The following is an 18,789-nucleotide window of genomic DNA, read 5'->3' on the forward strand; positions in this document are numbered from 1 at the left end:
CACTCACACACACACACACTTGATTACACAGACGTTTTTATACCCCAATATGCATCATCTGTTACATCCTACGCGGCAAACTGGAAAACCTATTGGCGGGAGGAATTAATTAGGGTAACATATCTACTTATAGAATACATATGGGTTAGTACACCATTGGCTACCTCTTACCTCAAACTACCTCTAATTATGTATAATAATGATTATAGTAGACCAAATGGCAGCGGATTGTTCTATGCAACATTGTACAGTAGGTTGCCCCATAGACCCACTGATGGGTTGGCATTCCTACTTTCGGCTCGGCTAGCAGCACGTAAGCAAAACGAAACCAGGTGCTTGAGTCACATCAAATTACTCCCCGATTACTCCCCACTTTCCCAATTAGTCAATCATCTCTCATCAGTCTGACCATGAGCCAAAGTTTCCCATCAGTAGTTAACCTTGTATCTCACACTCTGTTCTGGGACATTCAAAGGAGTGTAGGCGCATCACTATCTTCATCCACAGCTTAATTAATATCCCTTGTTTTCGACTTCTGAATCATGTGTGAAGAGAGTGCGAATTTGTCCATTTCAACCTCTTACTGCTATTTTATTCATTTATGCTAAGTGTCATTGCTCCTATTGGCCCCTAGAAACTTGCTCACTCCATCTTGTAGGAGCTTTATCCATTGTTAATTGTCCAATACTTGGCTCTTTCAAATGTTTTCTTCTTCTTTAATCTAAGAGAAATATGTCTCACGTCCATGGCTTATCCGTCTGCCTCCCTTTGTGCTTTGCAATTATTCCTTAAAAATAGCATCCTTGATCCCAGGCCGACATAGACTCTTTGTATTGCACTGAAAGCTAATTCTCCTACGTCTCCTGACTCTGCACCCCTGGTCTGTTTCTGAGGTAGCTGAATTGTATCTTTACACGAGCCGACGTCCATTTTCCTATCATGGCTGTCCTTGCCACTTTATATTTTCCTCTATAGCAAGGTTCTATATGTATCATCTAAGTTGGGCTTCTGCGTATTTACACTTATTGGTCAGAAAGTTACTTTATCTCCTTTGTTTATGATTACTTTGTCATTTCGTACATGTTTCTCTTGTCACTTCAGTTACATCGTCACTCTTTCATATGTTCATATCATTTCAGTATGTCTTCGCACATCTTCTTCATGACATCTCTCTGCCCTCGTCAGATTTCACGCAGCACTTCATGATGTCCAATGGTGCGAGCTGACATCCTTCCACACGATATCCTTCCACACGATATCCTTCAACTCTCTCAGTACAAAGGTACATTTGATGCGGATGTCTGAGTGCATATCGTCTCTCATACACTCAAAGCGGTATAGGCATAACACATGGGGTCCCATTTAGGGCTCCTCTCCTACTGTTCCAATATGACGGGGGTCAAGGGGCGTGTGTTGGGGAAAATGCATCCAACTGCTCCTCTACACCATAAAATGTATTCATGACTAAACAACCTTTCTCCAGAATTGGATCTTTCATATGCTGTTGAGTATTCCCTGTTGTCAGGCTGGCAATCCTCTGTACATTTACAAAGCAGTTTACATGTACACAAACAAAAACTGAGTTCACTGCTCCATTAACTTCATTCTGAGCCTTTTAGTCCCTGACCAATAGATAACAGTGCCCCTTAGAGCCGGCCCTGAAGGTCATCTTCAGATTCTTTACCACACGCTTAGTGATTGGGAATCCTCTAAAATGCTCTATTCTTGCTTAACAGTTCTGTCTGCAACTCCAAAGAAAACACTTTTGCGTAAAATAAGATCATATCTATCATGTTTAAGAGTTTTGGGACAGTTTCATCTACGGCATGCTCCCTGCAAAGGTGGGTGGAGTCACACCCTTTCATCCTTTAGGGTTTGCGTTCCTAAGGGTGTCGGAACCAAAGTCTCACCATGGCAGGAGGAGACACCATCAAAACGAGTCTCTTCCAAAGCTGACCCTCTTGTCATCTAAATGTGTTCATGTGGAGGACAAAACTGACTAGTGACTTTATTGTCTTTACCGAGACCATACAGGCTTGTGAGATTTGCTAATCTTTTTCCACTAAGACTCTTAAGGACGGGCACAGATGCCTGTTGTCTTAGCTGTGTGAGGGGACTAGGGTTTCAGATCCTGCTTCTGTGAGAGGTTAAGCAACTGGTCAACTTTGCAGGTCTGCTGTGAAGATTACCTATCCAAAAAGGGCCAGATTGCACAAAAAAGTGTCCTGGGTAAATATGGGGAAGGGTAATGACCCGGCCTGGGCTTCTAACAACCAAAGATCTCTTGAGGCCTTTCAACACTCTTGTCTACTGAGTCGCACACTGAAGGATTGTCACTGAGCGCACCGTCCAAGACTGAGAACCTATAGTTGACAAAGTCAATGAGCCACTCGTTATTGACATCAACTAAAACTAAAGAGGCCACAAAGCCGCACGCAGCCACCTCAATGATGACTGCATCCTTGATGGTAAAACTGTCAACCACCTTGTTGACAATGAGACCATCAACCACCCCATTAGTGGTCTCCATGTCGACTGCATCATTGATGACACAGAAAACATCAGCATCTCTGGCTATGGCAGTCTGATAAAAAAAAACACCTTGTCAGCAGTAGCCTCATGGGCGGCCATATCTCTACCTAAAATTGATGTTTGTAGTATGTCTGAACTAAAATGGCTTAAGACCATTCCTCCACCTCCTACATCAAGGCGAATAAAAGTGGAGGACACTAAGATGCCCAGATGTTCCCTGTTAGGGAGAATTCTCCAAAATGGCTAATTTCCCTTACCTACCTAAGTCCCTCAGCAGCTTTGCTGGATTTCTAGGATTTTTTTTTTCACCCAGTAAGAGTGTGAGCCTTTTTTATCCAACTCTTACATGTGTTTTGCTGTATGTGTTGAACATTTTTGTGTTCATAGACTGCGGAGCCTCACCTACTCCAAAGGCATAATCTTTTTACTGTCTGTTACACAGCACCTTCAGTGCAGTGACACAGGGTTGTCTTTTTCAGAATTCCCACTCTGAACTCCATTTTCTGGGACTGACTATTGTCTCCCAGAACATGTAAAGTTGCCATTGACTTTATTAGCTTTTTAAAATCACAGACCCAGTACAAACTATTTTGCATAGAGTTCTGGAAAGGTTAATAGTCATCCCTTTTTGTCTGTTTTTCATGGAACATTGTTTCATTCCCCTTTCATTAAGATTTGACTGGTGGCAGTGGTAACTACCCTACTTTTCCTACCGCGGTTATTTTAAATAGCCTTGGTATTGTTTTAGGCTATTTTAGTAGCCTCGAACTTAAACCCGCTGGACCATATTTACTTTTATACGGTTCCGGTTGGGTTTATTCGCCATTTCTTTTTGTAAAAGTCTTTCTCGTGTTTTACTCTGCGTGCCAAAACAGGTTTGGTTCCTTTGTTCACCGACCTCTGGCGGGCTTCTACACAGAAGCCCTCCTTAGGTGCCTGAATGTCTGACGGGGACAGGATGTGAGGGATGGGTTTGAGACTCCCTGCACAGGGTCTCCTTGGAGACCCATGTCGCACTCTGGTATCATTGGCTGTGGAGACTGTCCCGCCGGGACAGCCACCCTGCTGTGTGATTGACAGCCAGACTGGGAGAATGGGGTAAAACTGCATAAAAAGCAGGTCTCTGAGACTGAGAAGGCAGAGTCGCCATTGGATCGAGAGAACCGAAGAGAAGCTGACAGAACAGGACCTCTGCCACGACTGAACCTCCCGGTGAAGCCCTGTTGCGGGTCCGAATCTTCAAACTTCGACGACAGGGAAGATCTGCAAGGAATATTCTCCCCTTGAGCTGGTGGGAACAACCATTTCGCCAAACTGCAAGCCAGGCCGCCCTCCTCTGGTCGAATTTGCTGTGCACAGCTACAGTGAACCGGATAGCCAGGAAGATCGGACTCTGCTTGGGTTTTAAGAAGCGCACCTTTTATTTGTTGCTTTGCTCTGCTGCTGGTTTCTTCCCTGGGCAGTGCAGGACCCTCCAGTCTTCCTACTTCGTGTCAGTCCGACAGTCGCTTCAAGAACCGTGAGCCTGTATGATCTGCCAGGAACGTCAGCATCAGCTACAGCCTTCTTCTCCATTTAAGGTACTGTTCAGACTGCGGTAAAAGTGTTTGAAATCTTTTGCTTATCCGAGGGCTTGTCCTTCTCCATTCCTTAAAGTAACTTTTCGTCTGACCAACTTCGCTCTGAACTCTTGGCAAAGACTTAACCGCGAACTACTCTGAACTGTGTGATCCTCTGCAAAGACTTAGGTCCCTTGACTTTAGCCCTGGCCTCTTGATATAATTTCCTCACTGTAGTTACTTTTTCTAGATTACCCTGCTTACTTATGTTTATGTTTATGTTTATTTTGTTTATATAGCGCTTTACACCAAAGTGCTGTACATTATAACAACAAGAATACAATAACAATAGAAGCAATTACAAGATATGAGTCAAACCATCAATACAGCAACTAGAACAATTTGCCAGTAGAGATAAATGAGGGAAGAAGGGGAATGGAGTGGGGAACAGGAAGTAAGATAAGCTGAAGGCGAGAGAGGGGACATAAGAGGAGTGGTATAGTGTATTAAGATAGTGATTTTTCAACTGCTTGATAATAGTGAAAGGTTTTATAACTGATGTGTAAATAAATGTATATTCTTTTACTCAGAAACCTTGAGTCTGTGTTTGTTTAAACCATAGTAATTGCTGTCCTTTGTGTAACTATTGGTACTGCTCACTTTACTCTTGAGAAGTCTGGCTGCTCAGCCATCGCTACCGCTTTACTGTGTAGTACAGGCTTGTACTAAAGGTGAATTTGTACTGTCACTTTTAGTCTTAATTGTGTGTGGTGTTCCCAGAGGTTACTGCATATGATTCTGCCTAACATTCCCGTGTTCTCTCAGGCAACCAAGCACAGAGTTTTATTGTTGAAGCCTTATGTTCTGTCTACTCTTATTTCCCCTTCTGAAGTGCCTTATGCGATTTATACAGACTTTAAAGAGCCACAGGGTCCGTTTTCAGATGAGGAGGAAGAGAAATCTGTGGGGGATTTAACAGCGGGACCTCGTTCTATATCCCAGCCAAGATCATTAATGTTATAGCAACAACCTCATGCCCACTACCTTAAAACATTGTCAAAATATGTTTCTTTTGATTGTGAAACAATCATAAAACATGGACATTCAAGATAAAACCCAGGTATATTGCTCTCAGTACTTTAACAATGCCAGTGGAATGACTCGCTACCCCTGACCTTTTCTCAGGCTTATTTTGCAGTTCACTATGCCAGCGGGGCTGTCCCCCTTCCCCATACCATTTCCTAGGGTTACTTAGCAGTTCACAATGCCAGGAGGAATGATTCCCTTCCCCCTGGCCTTTTCTCAGGCTTTGTTTACAATGCTGGATGGATCTCAGACCCTCTTCTCCCTCGCTTTGGTCTGTCCCTCTCGGTTCACTCTCTTGCCAAGCGTTGCCATGAGGAAGATACCTTCTTTTTACATGTGGGTCCCAGACACTGCTTCTATTTCGTTCCAACCAGCTTGGCTCCCTCTCTTGCCAAGTACTGTCACAAGGAAGATACGTCATTTTGGTATGTAGGTCCCAGACCCTGCTTTCTCTTCCGCATCGTTGTGACCAACTTGGCTCCCTCTCTCACCAAGTACTGTCACGAGGAAGATACCTTGTTTTGGTATATGAGTCCCAGACCATGCTTTCTCTTCAGCTTCATTCTGGCCAACTTGGCTTCTCTCGCGCCAAGTACTGTCACGAGGAAGATTCTTCTTTTTGGTGTATGGGTTGCACTGGCATCAGCATCTAGCCCTTTACCTTTGCGAGCCTCTGGGCGCTCTGCCAATCCTCCTTGAGTGTTTGCGGTCGTTCTGAGGACTGCGCAGGTGTTTCTCTGCCCACCGGCTCTCGCCAAGGCAGTTCCTACTGCTTCTCAGTCAGCTCAGACAGTTCTGTAAGTCTATTGTCAGTTTTTATCTTAACCTCCAAGTACCGCCTCAGTGGAAAGGTAGAATGGTGATTACCATGGTATTCTTCATGGCTCAGTGCCTCTTCGTCGTCTCAGTCTTATAGGCTTTACTTGGGTCATCTGCCCTCTTCCTCATCTTAGTAGAGGTCAGACCTACATCCCTAGACACATACATGGGGTGGTTGGGCAACATGTAGGTGGGGTGTAAGGGATAGTTGCATGTGTGGAAGGTGGGTAAAGGGTTGGAATACCATGCTTCCCTTAGATGATTGTCCTTGTCCCTAGATTCTATATGCTAGGGACTCTAGAGTTAAGGATAAAAGCGGTTGTGAACTTTGATTTCAAACTCTAGCATTTTACGGTTTTAATTGTTTTATTTAAAATAACATTATGTTTATGTAATTAACTTGAAATCTTATTGTGTTTGTATGAATGCTAAAGGTTACTTGATGGTATACCGTCGTTTCATCGACAGGCATTTTTACGATTTCCTTTTTTACGTGGACACTATTATGAAATAGTCATTGAAATTTTCGAGGGCGGGAAAGGGCAGATAAGGGGTTGGGGTCGGGAATAGTTAAAAATAGGTGGGGGAGTGGGGTTGGGTGGCCCCCACCCAAAAAAGAGAAAAATAATTTAGATTGTTTTTTGTAATAGTGTCCACGTAAAAAAGGCAGTTGTAAAAATGCCTGTCGGCGAAATGACATGGAACCCACTTGATAACCATACATCATATAAGAAATGTAAAAGTGAATTTTTACATCACTGCCCGATATAAAGGTGCCTTAACCACCATAGTAAGAATGTTTATTTATTTCATTTATTTTTAGAGTATTTATAAGGCGCACAATACAGCAGAACGTTTTTCCAGTTGCCACAAGGCAAAAAAGGGGGGTGGGGGTGGCAGGGAATCCAAAACAATAATAATGGTCCTACTAGATCTTGTGACATTCGGATTGTGCAAGTGCAGATACAAGAAGTCCAGGGGGGGTAGGGAGTGGTGGGGGGGAATAAGTGCAGGGACATAGATGGAGGGGGACGGCAAGGCCCCAGGGGCTAGGCAAGTGCTCAGGGGAACCTAGGGGGTATCTCAAGTGCTAGGGACCTTTCCAAAATGCCTGGGTTATCTTGGAAAGATGCTCTGCCATTGGCCGCCAACCCCTTTGGTTGACTGTTTGTTGCTGACTGTTCCTAGACTCCCAGGGGGGATAGAAACAGACTGTTATGTCACCCACTCCCTTTGTCTATAGCTAAAACTCTACATCTGCATTCATGCAAGTCCTACTGCCAGAGGAAGAACCAAAGTTCTGCACCAGCAACCTTTGCCGCTCAGAAGAACCAGACTGCAAAGCTCTGCTTCTCCAAGCCGACCAGAAAGAGCTGTGTCCCTTTTTCCAAGATCCGGTGGGGACAACTGGATCACAGCTTCCTACTGTGCCTGTATTGCAAGATCCAGAATAGTGCCTTTTTTCAGCCAAGACTTTTAAGACTGTGCTGAACTGCTATGAGAATCTTCAACCCAGGACCGACAACCTGATTGCATCTCCCGTGACCGGGAAGCTTCATGGGCCCTCCTGCGCTGCCTTTGTTTCAGCAAACGCACCACCAATTTCTCCTTCCTTGTCCTCCCATGACCGACTCTTCTCTAGTCTATAGCAAAAAGCAGGGTGAGCCACACCCTGCTAAATGGTCGCTCTCTCTTTGTGTGCCTCTGATAGAGGTTACCAATACTTAGTTAATGCATGTGAAGCATATTCCATGAATTTAAGTTCAGGTTGAGTCAATATATTTTGAATTAGTTGTTAATTACTGAGTTGATTCGTATTGTTACTTAGTATTAGTAATAACGTTGTATCGTAATAAGGAAGATAGCAAATGACCATGCTAGGTTGATATATCCATGAGAACTTTAATTTTGCCAATGCATTTCGGAGAATACAATCTCCTTCATCAGGGCTGTTCTCGCTACTAGCCATCATAATTACCATCATAATTACAAATACAGCGATTGAGCGTCAGAAATAAATCAATTGCAAAAATCACATGTATGTGCATTTAAATAATATATGGTAGTTGCATATACCAGAATATCAATAATTTGTTGGTGAGGAAAAGATCAACAATTGCATATAAATGCGTTACATACCATCATTCCAATCGTCCATTGGTGAATAATAAGTAACAGAAAAAGCAAAAAGAAAAAACAAGAAAAGAACAGCAAATCAGCTTTGACATACAGCCTTGATATACATCACTTATACTGAAATGTGTTACTTCAGAGATTATACATGTTTCCAAATACCTGAACGTAGTCTGCTGTGCATTTGCAGTCCGTTCAAAATCACGATTCCTAAAGCATAATTGATCTTAATTTACAAAATGGTTCAGACAAACTATTGGGTATCCTGTTATTTGACAACACGAGCAAAACACTTACTTACAAGTAGATGTGTCTGCCGTGTTCATATAACGGGGGAGGTGCTCAGGATTTGAGTTAATGGCCTTAAAGGAATTTGTAAACGTTCATGTTAGTGTTTTGAAAACGGTTTTATCTGTAAAAGCGGTTGAAAACTGTACTATTTCATCTAAGTTGTGTCCTCTGCTTACCTTCTCCCTCGTTCCTTCGTCTTCGAACTCTGCAGGACATACACGCGCCCCGCTGTCAGCTACACATCAAAAGAATTGTTAGTGATCCTTCTGAATATGAGAGAGAACATGCGGATGTGTGCAAGAAATTCCAAACACGAGGGTACACAGAAGAAGATATATATCAAGCAACAGAGAGGGTCAACTGTATAAGTCGAGAAACTCTTCTGAATCCCACAGAGAAGAATAAGGATCCACCCAATTTAGTGTATGTGTCCAATTTTCAACACACAGCCAACAGATTAAAAATATAATCAAAAATAACTAGCGCATACTAACATGTGACACAAGGGTGCAACATTTATTTAAAGAACTACCAACATTTGCCTACCAACGGAGTAGAAATTTGCATGATGAACTTGTATCTACCAGACCACCAATAAAAAGTCCTAGCACTAAAAGGAAAATAACTTTTCCACGTCTTCACTGTACGAACTGTAACTTTGTTACCAAAGGAGATACTGTTAGCCATTCACGCACTGGACAGAAGATTAAACTTAAGGATTTTGCTACATGTGACAGCACCAATATCATGTACATTAGTAAATGCCCTTGTGGCATGCACTATGTGGGCAAAACGAACAGAATGGCTAAGACACGTTGGAATGATCCCCTGCTCATGCATAAGAAACACCAATATGAACTCGACAGTAGCGAGACATTGGGTAAAAAAATAAACATGATTTGTCACAGATAAGATTCCAAATCTTGGAAGTAGTGAAAATGAGGAATCCACATGAGGATGTCAATACCAGGTTGGGCCAAAGAGACAAACTGGGGAGTATGAAACGAAGAGATTAACTACCAATATTATTTGTAAATATGTTAAAAACAGTACATGTTCGTTTAAGGTGAACTAATGTTGAACTGATCTATCTGCGGCTGATACCAATGTCACTTATAAATTTGCTAAAAACGGTACATTTTCGTTTAGGTGAACAAATGTTGAACTGATTTCCCTGAGGCTTATAAGAGGTAAATGTAAACATGTAGTACTAAGCATGTGATCCAGTTTAATATGAGTAAAAACTTGTGTGTGGAGATGATAATATCACCTATGTACCATTGAGACATGCAGTGGTAACCTGCGGACATTGATACCAATCCAGCACACAGGGTGATTTTACTGTATGTCATTCGCCAGTGATGTTGGTATTTATTGCAACCTTTGAGCAATGATATCGTCCTATGCATGACAAGCATTAACTTTTTGCATTTACATTAGATAATGAGGGGCAATCAAGACACACTTGTGTAATCTATTGCATTGCGCTATAAAACTGGACCATCATATGTTGCTCTTTTGTTCACATGCTAAAATCACACTATGCCCATATTAGTGGCGGTATAGATAGGTTTAACTCTAGGGATACATCATTGAAGCCTCCCAAATGCATATGATGATTTTGTTAACTAAGTAGTAATGCAACACATGCCTGCAAATTAGCATATTGGCAATTGGCTATACCAGGACTGGGAGTTCTACGTGAATGTTCCAAAGTTGGCTTGGACACTCACGCGCAGCATAAATACACGAAATGTACCCTGAATCACCACACATAGTTCCCTTAAGAAATAATGTATACATTAGTAGCAGGCACGTCCCGGCATTCGCTTAACTAGCGAGGCTGGGCCCTAAGACGGCTGAGTCATGACACGCCTACGGGCGAGTCTGACTCATACGTCTTCTGCCTGTAACTATGACAACGCTTAAAAGCAGCTGACAGCGGGACGCTTGCTCGTCCTGCAAGGTTCAAAGACGAAGGAACGAGGGAGAAGGTAAGCAGAGGACGTTACTTAGAGGAAATAGTACAGTTTACAACCGCTTTGACAGATACAACCGCTGTCAAAACACTAATTGAACGTTTACGAATTCCTTTAAGGCCATTAACTCAAATCTTGAACACCTCCCCCGTTATATGAACACGGCAGACACATCTACTTGTAAGTAAGTGTTTTGCTCGTGTTTTCAAAAAACAGGCCACCCAATAGTTTATCTGAACCATTTTGTAAATGAAGATCAATTATGCTTTAGGAATCGTGATATTGAACGGACTGCATATGCACAGCAGCCTACGTTCAGGTATTTGGAAATATGTATAATCTCTGAAGTAACACATTTCAGTATACGTGATGTATATCAAGGCTGTATGTCAAAGCTGATTTGCTGTTCTTTTCTTTTTACTTTTTGCCTTTTCTGTTACTTTTTATTCACCAATGGATGATTGGAATGATGGTATGTAATGCATATATATGCAATTGTTGATCTTTTCCTCACAAACGAATTATTGATATTCTGGTATATGCAACTACCATATATTATTTAAATGCACATACATGTGATGTTTGCAATTGATTTATTTCTGACGCTCAATCGCTGTAATTGTAATTATGATGGTAATTATGATGGCTAGTAGAGAGAACGGCCCTGATGAAGGAGAGTGTATTCTCCGAAATGCATTGGCAAAATTAAAGTTCTCATGGATATATCAACCTAGCATGGTCATTTGCTATCTTCCTTATTAGGATACAATGTTATTACTAATACTAAGTAACAATACGAATTAACTTAGTAATTAACAACTAATTCAAAATATACTCACTCAACCTGAATTTAAATTCACGGAATATGCTTCACATACATTAACTAAGTATTTGCAATCTCTATCAGAGGCACACAAAGAGAGAGCGACCGTTTGGCAGGGTGTGGCTCACCCTGCTTTTTGCTATAGATTGTTTATGTACCCAGGTGTCTATGGGGTTTTTCTCGGTCTGCACCTCAAAAAAAGATTTAATTTTCTTTTGGAGAATAATGAAATAATTGAATGAAAGAGATTGACATATAGGTGGTGCCCGCCATTTTGTCTTTTCTTCGATACCTCTCCAGTGTAATTTTTCTATAATATTAATTCTTCCTTGGGAGGTCTCTCCTAGCCAACCCAATCCTCACAAGCCAGATCCTGTGTCCAAGGATGATGATTGAACCCTGCATGGACTAGCACCGCCAAATTGCCTTTCAAGCCTCAATCTCCAAATCACCAAATCTTCAATAACAGTCCTCCCCAACGGTTTTGGGGTCCTCACTGAACCAGTGTTGTCGCTGAACTACATTCACAGCAAGACACCCCCAGAAGCAGCCTGCTGATCTGCTTTTTCAGTCTCGGTCCCCGGGTATTGGTCAGACTCTAGTGCTGCTGAATTTATTCCTTGAATTCCTTATACCAGGGACTCTTCATTACTAAATGTCTCTTGTGGGACAACTCCAGACATGATTATAGTAGACAAAATGGCAGCGGATTGTTCTATGCAACATTGTACAGTAGGTTGCCCCATAGACCCACTGATGGGTTGGCATTCCTACTTTCGGCTCGGCTAGCAGCACATAAGCAAAACGAAACCAGGTGCTTGAGTCACATCAAATTACTCCCCGATTACTCCCCACTTTCCCAATTAGTCAATCATCTCTCATCAGTCTGACCATGAGCCAAAGTTTCCCATCAGTAGTTAACCTTGTATCTCACACTCTGTTCTGGGACATTCAAAGGAGTGTAGGCGTGCAAAAAAGGTAACTGTCCCACTACAGATTGGCCCAAACACAATCTAATAGTATCCTTCTGTTTCAGACCTTGCTGGTCAGAAAACTGCTTCCTTAACTTTTAATGCATTTTATTTTCTAGGAAGGACTTCATTCTAAAGCACTTGTTTTAAAAAAGGTTTCTACGTACACAATAACATTGTAGTATCTTGTTTTACAAAGTTCACTTACCTGTAAGGGATTTTGTTCTCTTTTCTTTTAAAATTATAATTTTCAAAAAATATTGCTTTAGATTTCTATAGCACCTTCTTACATAGTTTATGGCAAAGTGCTTTCCCTGTAAGAGGTAAGGGACGAGTATGATGGAACATGCAGTAGTGGTAGGGAGGAGCAAAGTCGGGTAAATCGCAGGAAAGAGGGCAGAGGATGGATAAAATGCTTAGGTAGGCATGAGAACGAAAAGGAGGAGGAACCATGTATACAATGGTACTGAATTTATCGTGGTACTCAACTGTATTCTACAGGGCATAGCGGTGAAAGGAGAGCTAGATGGAGGTGTTTGCTGCACCAGGGGGTATATGTCTGGAATGTGCAAGCCTTGTGGTGAGCATGTTGAAGCCATGCCCATAAAATACAGACAGCAAAGCCCTTCTACTTGCTTCCCTAGTCCCCCATCATATGTAAGGGGGTTTTATGTCATAAATCTATTTTCTTGGTTCAACTCATTATCAAATTGTTCTTATTGTGGATGTCTTGTTGTTGTCTTTGCAGGGTGATGAGCACCTCTCTGTGTGTATTGAAGCAGAAATAGAATGTCCCTTCAAGAGTTATGGGTGCCTGGTAAAGGTATGGTGAAGTCACTATTCAAATCTATAGACATTATCCTCTTTTCTGACCTTTCTCATTCATGACTCATGGATATGTTTGTTGGAATAAGGATTATGAGGTACATACATTGTCTGCTAGTGACTCTTTAAGTGCAGAGCTGTTTAGTTTGGTGAGATTGCTGGTGGCATCAATTGGTGCTCCATCTACGTTACTTATCCCCAAGCATAACCGCAACCAGAATCCACTGTGACCTTTCCTTAATGACAATCCTTATTGCTTTTCATGTATGAATTGGTAAAGAAAAAGAACCTGTCATAGCATGATATGATTTGGCATTTATATAACGTGCCTATACACAAGTGTTTCAAGGTGTGACGAGGCAAGGGATGGGGAACAGATGGAAGACTGAGACAACGATCTTACTAGGCCAGGTGACATTGAGATCATGCAAGTGCAGGGGAAGAGGGAAGGGGAAAAGTGCAGGCGGAAGGGGGCAGCGCGGTACATGGGATTGACAGTAAAAATAAATAGAATAAATAAAAGCGATAAGTAAAACGTGCGGCCAGCTTGTGGCAAGTGCAAGGGTAAGTGCAGACATCAGGTGTCAAGTGCTGGTAGGGGACTGTAGGTATACAGAAAACAGTCCCCAAGTGCGGGGGTTGCGAGGGAGTCAGTGCAGGTGTGCAACTGGCAGGGGAGGGGATCTGGGTCCGAGATCAGAGGGTAGCCAGGTGACCAATGCAGTTTTAGTTATAGCCAGGAGTTCAGCAGGGGAGAGGAGGAGAGAAAGCAGAAGCAAAGATAAAGGTTTTGAGGTGCTTCCGGAACCGTAGATGGTTCTCCTCAAGTTTCAGGGAGGCAGGGAGGCTGTTCCAGGGGGCGGCCCCAGCCGAAGAAAGGGATCTACCACCAACTCATTGCTTGGAGAAGCGACTGACCCTGAGGGAGTTGGAGGCGGATGTGCGAAGAGCTCGAGAAGGAAGATATTTAGGAAGAGAGAGTTGAAGGTATTGTGGACAATGCAGATGGTTTTGAACTTAATCCTCGCAGCCACTGGGAACCAGTGCAGAGATTTCAGTCCTGGAGAGATACGATCCCTGGGCCTGAGGCCATGGACAAGTCTTGCAGTCCGGTTCTGGATGAGTTGCAAAGGGCAGAGAGTAGAATCAGGCAGATTTAGAAAGAGGCTGTTGCAGTAGTCCAGCCTAGAGTTAACCAGAGCTCTGGAGACAGTGAGAGGAAAGGAAGAATACCTCTGAGGAGGTGCAGCTGGTAGCGTGACTTCCTAGAGACGTCAGAGATGTGAGGAAAGAAAGAGAGAGTGGAGTCGAAGATGACCCTGAGGTTTTTAGCCTTACAGGTGGGAGTAGGAAGAGTGCCAAGAGAGGTCGGCCAGAGAGTGACAGGAAAGGAGGGAGAAGGTGTGCCGATTAGGAGAATCTCTGTCTTACTGGCATTGAGGCAGAGATCATTGGCGGCACACCACTCCTGGATAGCAGACAGACAGTCAGAGATGAGAGAAGGAGAAGAAGTGGTGGAAGAGAGCCTGAAAATGAGTGTCATCCGCATAGCACTGAAAGTTGGGGCAGAGAGCAGCAATACGGTGGGTAAGAAGTGCTAGGTATTGGTTGAACAGCCAGAGAGAAAGGTTAGACCCCTGGGAAACACCACAGCTAGAGATAGAGGAGAGGAGAGGAAGGACCCAAGTTGGACCTGGAGGGTCGATCAGAGAGGAAAGAGGTCAGCTAAGCCAGGGCCTGATCAGTGATACCCGGGTTATCAGCGAGACAGTTGAGCAGAATGGCATGGTTGACCGTGTCAAAGGCAGAAGAGAGATCAAGTAAGATTAGGACACAGGGGGTGTTGTATTCGAGGTTGGAGAGCAGATGTTCACTGATGTTCAGGAGAGCAGTTTCCGTGCTTCTTGCAGCTCTGAAGCCAGACTGATGGTCATGGAGACGACCAACAGATTCAGTATGAAGATTAAGTTGGGAGATGGCCAGCTTTTCCAGGAGTTTGCCCAGGAAAGGAGTGATGGAGATTGGGCAATAGTTAGCCTTGCAGGACCGGTCGGCAGAGGGTTTCTTAAGAAGAGGGTGCACAAGGGAGTGCTTCAGGGTGGGAAGGGAAGACTCCAGTGGCAATGGAGTGGTTGCAGAAGACAGCCAGAGCAGGAGCCAACGTGTCAATGTGGTCCTTAACGGTTTTGGAGGAGCAGGGGTGAACCTGTTTTGACAAGACTTTCATAGATCAGACTTGTCTAGAAACCTCATCTGGGGAGAGGCAGAGAAGGAGGGAGGAGTGGTGGCCAATTGTACCCATTTCATGCAGTTAAACTGGGCTCACAAGTCGTGGATAGAAAGCCACATCGCACAGCTGGCTATCAGAATCAAATTTGGTACACCATTTAAAAAGTTTTAAAATATAGAAATGTAAGTGAATGTTTGTAAGAGTTAGTTGAAGAAAAAAAACAATAGTGTTACATAAAATATACCTTTCCACCCAGCCCAAGCCAGTCTTTTATGGGCTGTATTGTCTGGAATGTTTCCTTTTAAATCTGAACATATTCTTTAGAATACTCCGACGACAGCAACTCTTTGTTTCCCCTAAGAAAGTTAACTGAATCAAAAGTGTATTTATTGCACATGTTAGGAATACTAGTTGGAATGCAACATCCTCTGACACTGCAACAGACCTCTGAGGTCGTCTCCTTTAAGAAACAAGCAAAGCCTGTCTCTTGTGAGATGAAATCTGAGGGCATTCTCACATTTAGCCCACTTAATACCTCCCTCAGGTAACCTGGGGAAAGGCAAAGTTGCCAGATCCCGACCCCGGGGCTGAGTCTGCAAAGGGATACTACTGGGATGGAGGGTCTTTGAAGAACGGAAGCGGAATCCCAAAGATGAGATCTGGCATCCCCCTTTTCCTAATCCTGATCTATCCTACCTCCCCTCTACTGTCATAGAATATCATCACACACGTTCTACCCTACCCCAAGATCTTCTGTCGAACACTCACACTCGAAGGAAAGCAAGTGATGTAAAACCCCCTTTTCTAACTATAACCCAGACTTCTCCTCCCCTCCCTTTGATATCGTAAACTACTGTGAGAACCAATATTTGCATTCCCTGTTAACCTCATTTACGGAGGCGACCAGAGTGAAAGAACAAATACCAATTTCCTATCCTAAGAACATCCCTAGACCAGAGACATGGTATCCCCCCTTCCTTGACAGTGACCTACTAAACCTTCCCCACCCCCAGCCTTCATAGAATGTATTAAGAAACACAACATTCTTTTCCCAAGTATCATTAACGTACTGTGACGAAGAAGAGGAAATGAAGAGGAGTACAGATTTCCTATGAGAAACACCACTATGCTACTGGGACGAAGAAGATACAGATAGAGGCACATCAGCATCTTCATAGGCCATGTCCCACTTACAATGCCAGGCAGGGTGAGGCAATTGAAATCAACCATGCCCACCTGCAGCCTATCAAGTCGTCAGGGGAGTATAAAAGGGACACTAGCACTCAGCAAAGAGAGCGAGTTGGGAGGAGAGCTGAGGAGCCGTGGCTGCCCAGGACCAGCTGAAAGAAATGGGGACGGAAGACGCTTAGGGTCTTTGTGAGGAAGCATCCGGGAGAAGCATGGCTAATGACCCCTGTTTTCAGCAAAGAAGAGAAGTCCAAAGAAGGGAGCCGTAAACCATGCTGATCCCTTGTTACATTGATAAAATGAAGAAATGCTTGTTCCCCTGGGCCAGGACAGGAGGCCAGGAGTATCTGAGGGGCAGGTGGGGAGACCCTGACCTCAGATAACAGACGTTAACCCAAGAACAAAGAAAACTCCACTGGTGAGTGAAGCGTATTGAGACCCCGGTGTGTATCAAAGTAAGCGAGCAAGATACAATGTTGCAGCCCAAACGCATAAGACTGGAGACGTGTCGGGTGACATTGACAAATTGAATTACAAGGATACATTGTGGCAGAGTGGCTGCGTGTCTGATTACATGTTCTCGAATGACTCTGTGTAAAGACAGGAAGTGTTTGCAAAGAGGGGAGCTGTGCGCGGACATCAAAAGTGAGCGAAATAGAGCTCCCAAAAGGGGGGATCTGTGCGAGAAATGAAGTGGGAGCGGTAGAACTGATAGAAAAGTGATGACAACAAAGTGTGTTGGAAAAGCATCGGGGTGGCCACCAGCGGGAGATTGATCCCGGTTGGCCGCAGAGACCCCAGTATAAGAAAAACTAGAACTCTATTAAGGATAAGGTACATAAAAGGTAGCAGGCGCCCCTCTCTAGTAAAAACATGGCATGATAACATGTTCTGTGGTTTTTACCCACTTTGAGAGTCCGCAGACATCGGTTTTTGCTCACTGTACTTTTCACAAAGGAGGAATATCCATTTGCATATCAGTATTTGTCCCGCCGACAAGGGCAGTCCAGCACCGAAATGACAGGCAAACCTCCTTTGAATAAGATTACCAACAGCAACCCCAGACACGTGTTTCAGTCTTGTTGAGTCTCATCAGTGAGGTGGAGCTGTGCCTCTCTGAGCACAGTGAGCAAGGGGTCCACGTCTGGGTTCCCCCAGGTAACTTAGGGTGACCAACCCCAAGTTCCTTGAAAAAATACAAAAAAGGTAGCAAGCGCCCCTCTCTAGGGTTGCTATTGGTACTCTTGTTCAAAGGAGGTTTGCCTGGCATTTCGGTGCTGGACTGCCCTTGTTGGGGGGGGACAAAGACTGATATGCAAATTGATATTCCTCCTTTGTGAAAGGTACAGTGAGCAAACAGTGATGGCTGCAGACTCTCAAAGTGGGTAAAACCCATAGAACCGGTTATTTATTTATTTATTTATTTTTTTTGATTCAACTGTTTTCACAGTTTTTACAAATGGTGTGAACATGAAAGGGCTTCTCTTTTCCGCTTCACCGCCTGGTCGGGTAGAGATTTTAGTTTTCCCGGTAGCTCTCAGGTTGCCTCTTCTTTCTTCAGATTTATATTCTGGAGGAACTGACCGACTGCAGATACTGCTCTTACGTTTGCCCCTGACATCAGGATGGTCCACCAGTATTCTTCCTCTCCGCACCTGCTGTTTTTGGATAAGTGTCCCATGTGTGTCATTCTTTTTGCGGCCAGTTCCGGGCATGACAGCAAAAGGTGCCTCAGGGTTTCTACTGTTTCTGGTTTGTTGCAGAATCTGCAGAGGTTGTTAGGAGCAGAACTCCTGATGAATAAGATTTCTTTCGTATGTAAGAGATTCAGCCTAGCCCTTAGAAATGTATTTCTAATTTGCTTACTAGGCCCTTGTAGTAGATAGCTCATGGGTTCATTCTGTTTTTGTTGGTTCACTGGAAGATCTGCAGTCAGTTTGTATTTAGCCGCTTCTTCCAGCGTATTAATCCAATCCATTTGTTTGAATTTTTTTATTGTTCTGGCGGGGTTAGTTTCCAATTCTTCCCATGAGCTTCCGATTTCATCGAGGATTTCCGTGTTTCTTTGCTCCCAAGAGGCTAGAATGTTATTCTCTCCTTTGTTGAGTTCTTCCTTTATTACCTTGAAGATCTTCTCGGAGGAAAGCCTAATTTTCCAGCTCAGCATTAGAGTGTTTAGCTTGACTCTTCCTTTTAAAGAGATGACATTGATTTCTCTGCGGATAGAAGCCATCGGGGTAGAATTTGGGAGTGTTAGAATTTTCCTCCAAAATAAGCCTTCCAGCTTCAGCCATATTCGCTCCGGAATCATGAGCATCGCCTCTGCACCATAAGTAATGGCGGGTACAGCTTT

At 43.5% G+C, this 18,789-nt stretch overlaps 1 protein-coding gene across 1 annotated transcript in view; it reads left to right on the plus strand.

The window, feature by feature from the left end:
- Window positions 1–18,789, plus strand: part of TRAF5 (TNF receptor associated factor 5) — a 579,796-nt gene that overhangs the window by 419,800 nt on the left and 141,207 nt on the right. The window contains exon 7 of the mRNA XM_069608517.1: window positions 12,942–13,016. Coding sequence (XP_069464618.1) covers window positions 12,942–13,016 — 75 coding nt within the window. The remainder of the gene's footprint in view (window positions 1–12,941; window positions 13,017–18,789) is intronic.

The sequence above is a fragment of the Ambystoma mexicanum genome, chromosome 4q (genome assembly GCF_040938575.1).
Source record: "Ambystoma mexicanum isolate Mex_15411 chromosome 4q, UKY_AmexF1_1, whole genome shotgun sequence".
NCBI classification, from domain to species: Eukaryota; Metazoa; Chordata; class Amphibia; order Caudata; family Ambystomatidae; genus Ambystoma; species Ambystoma mexicanum.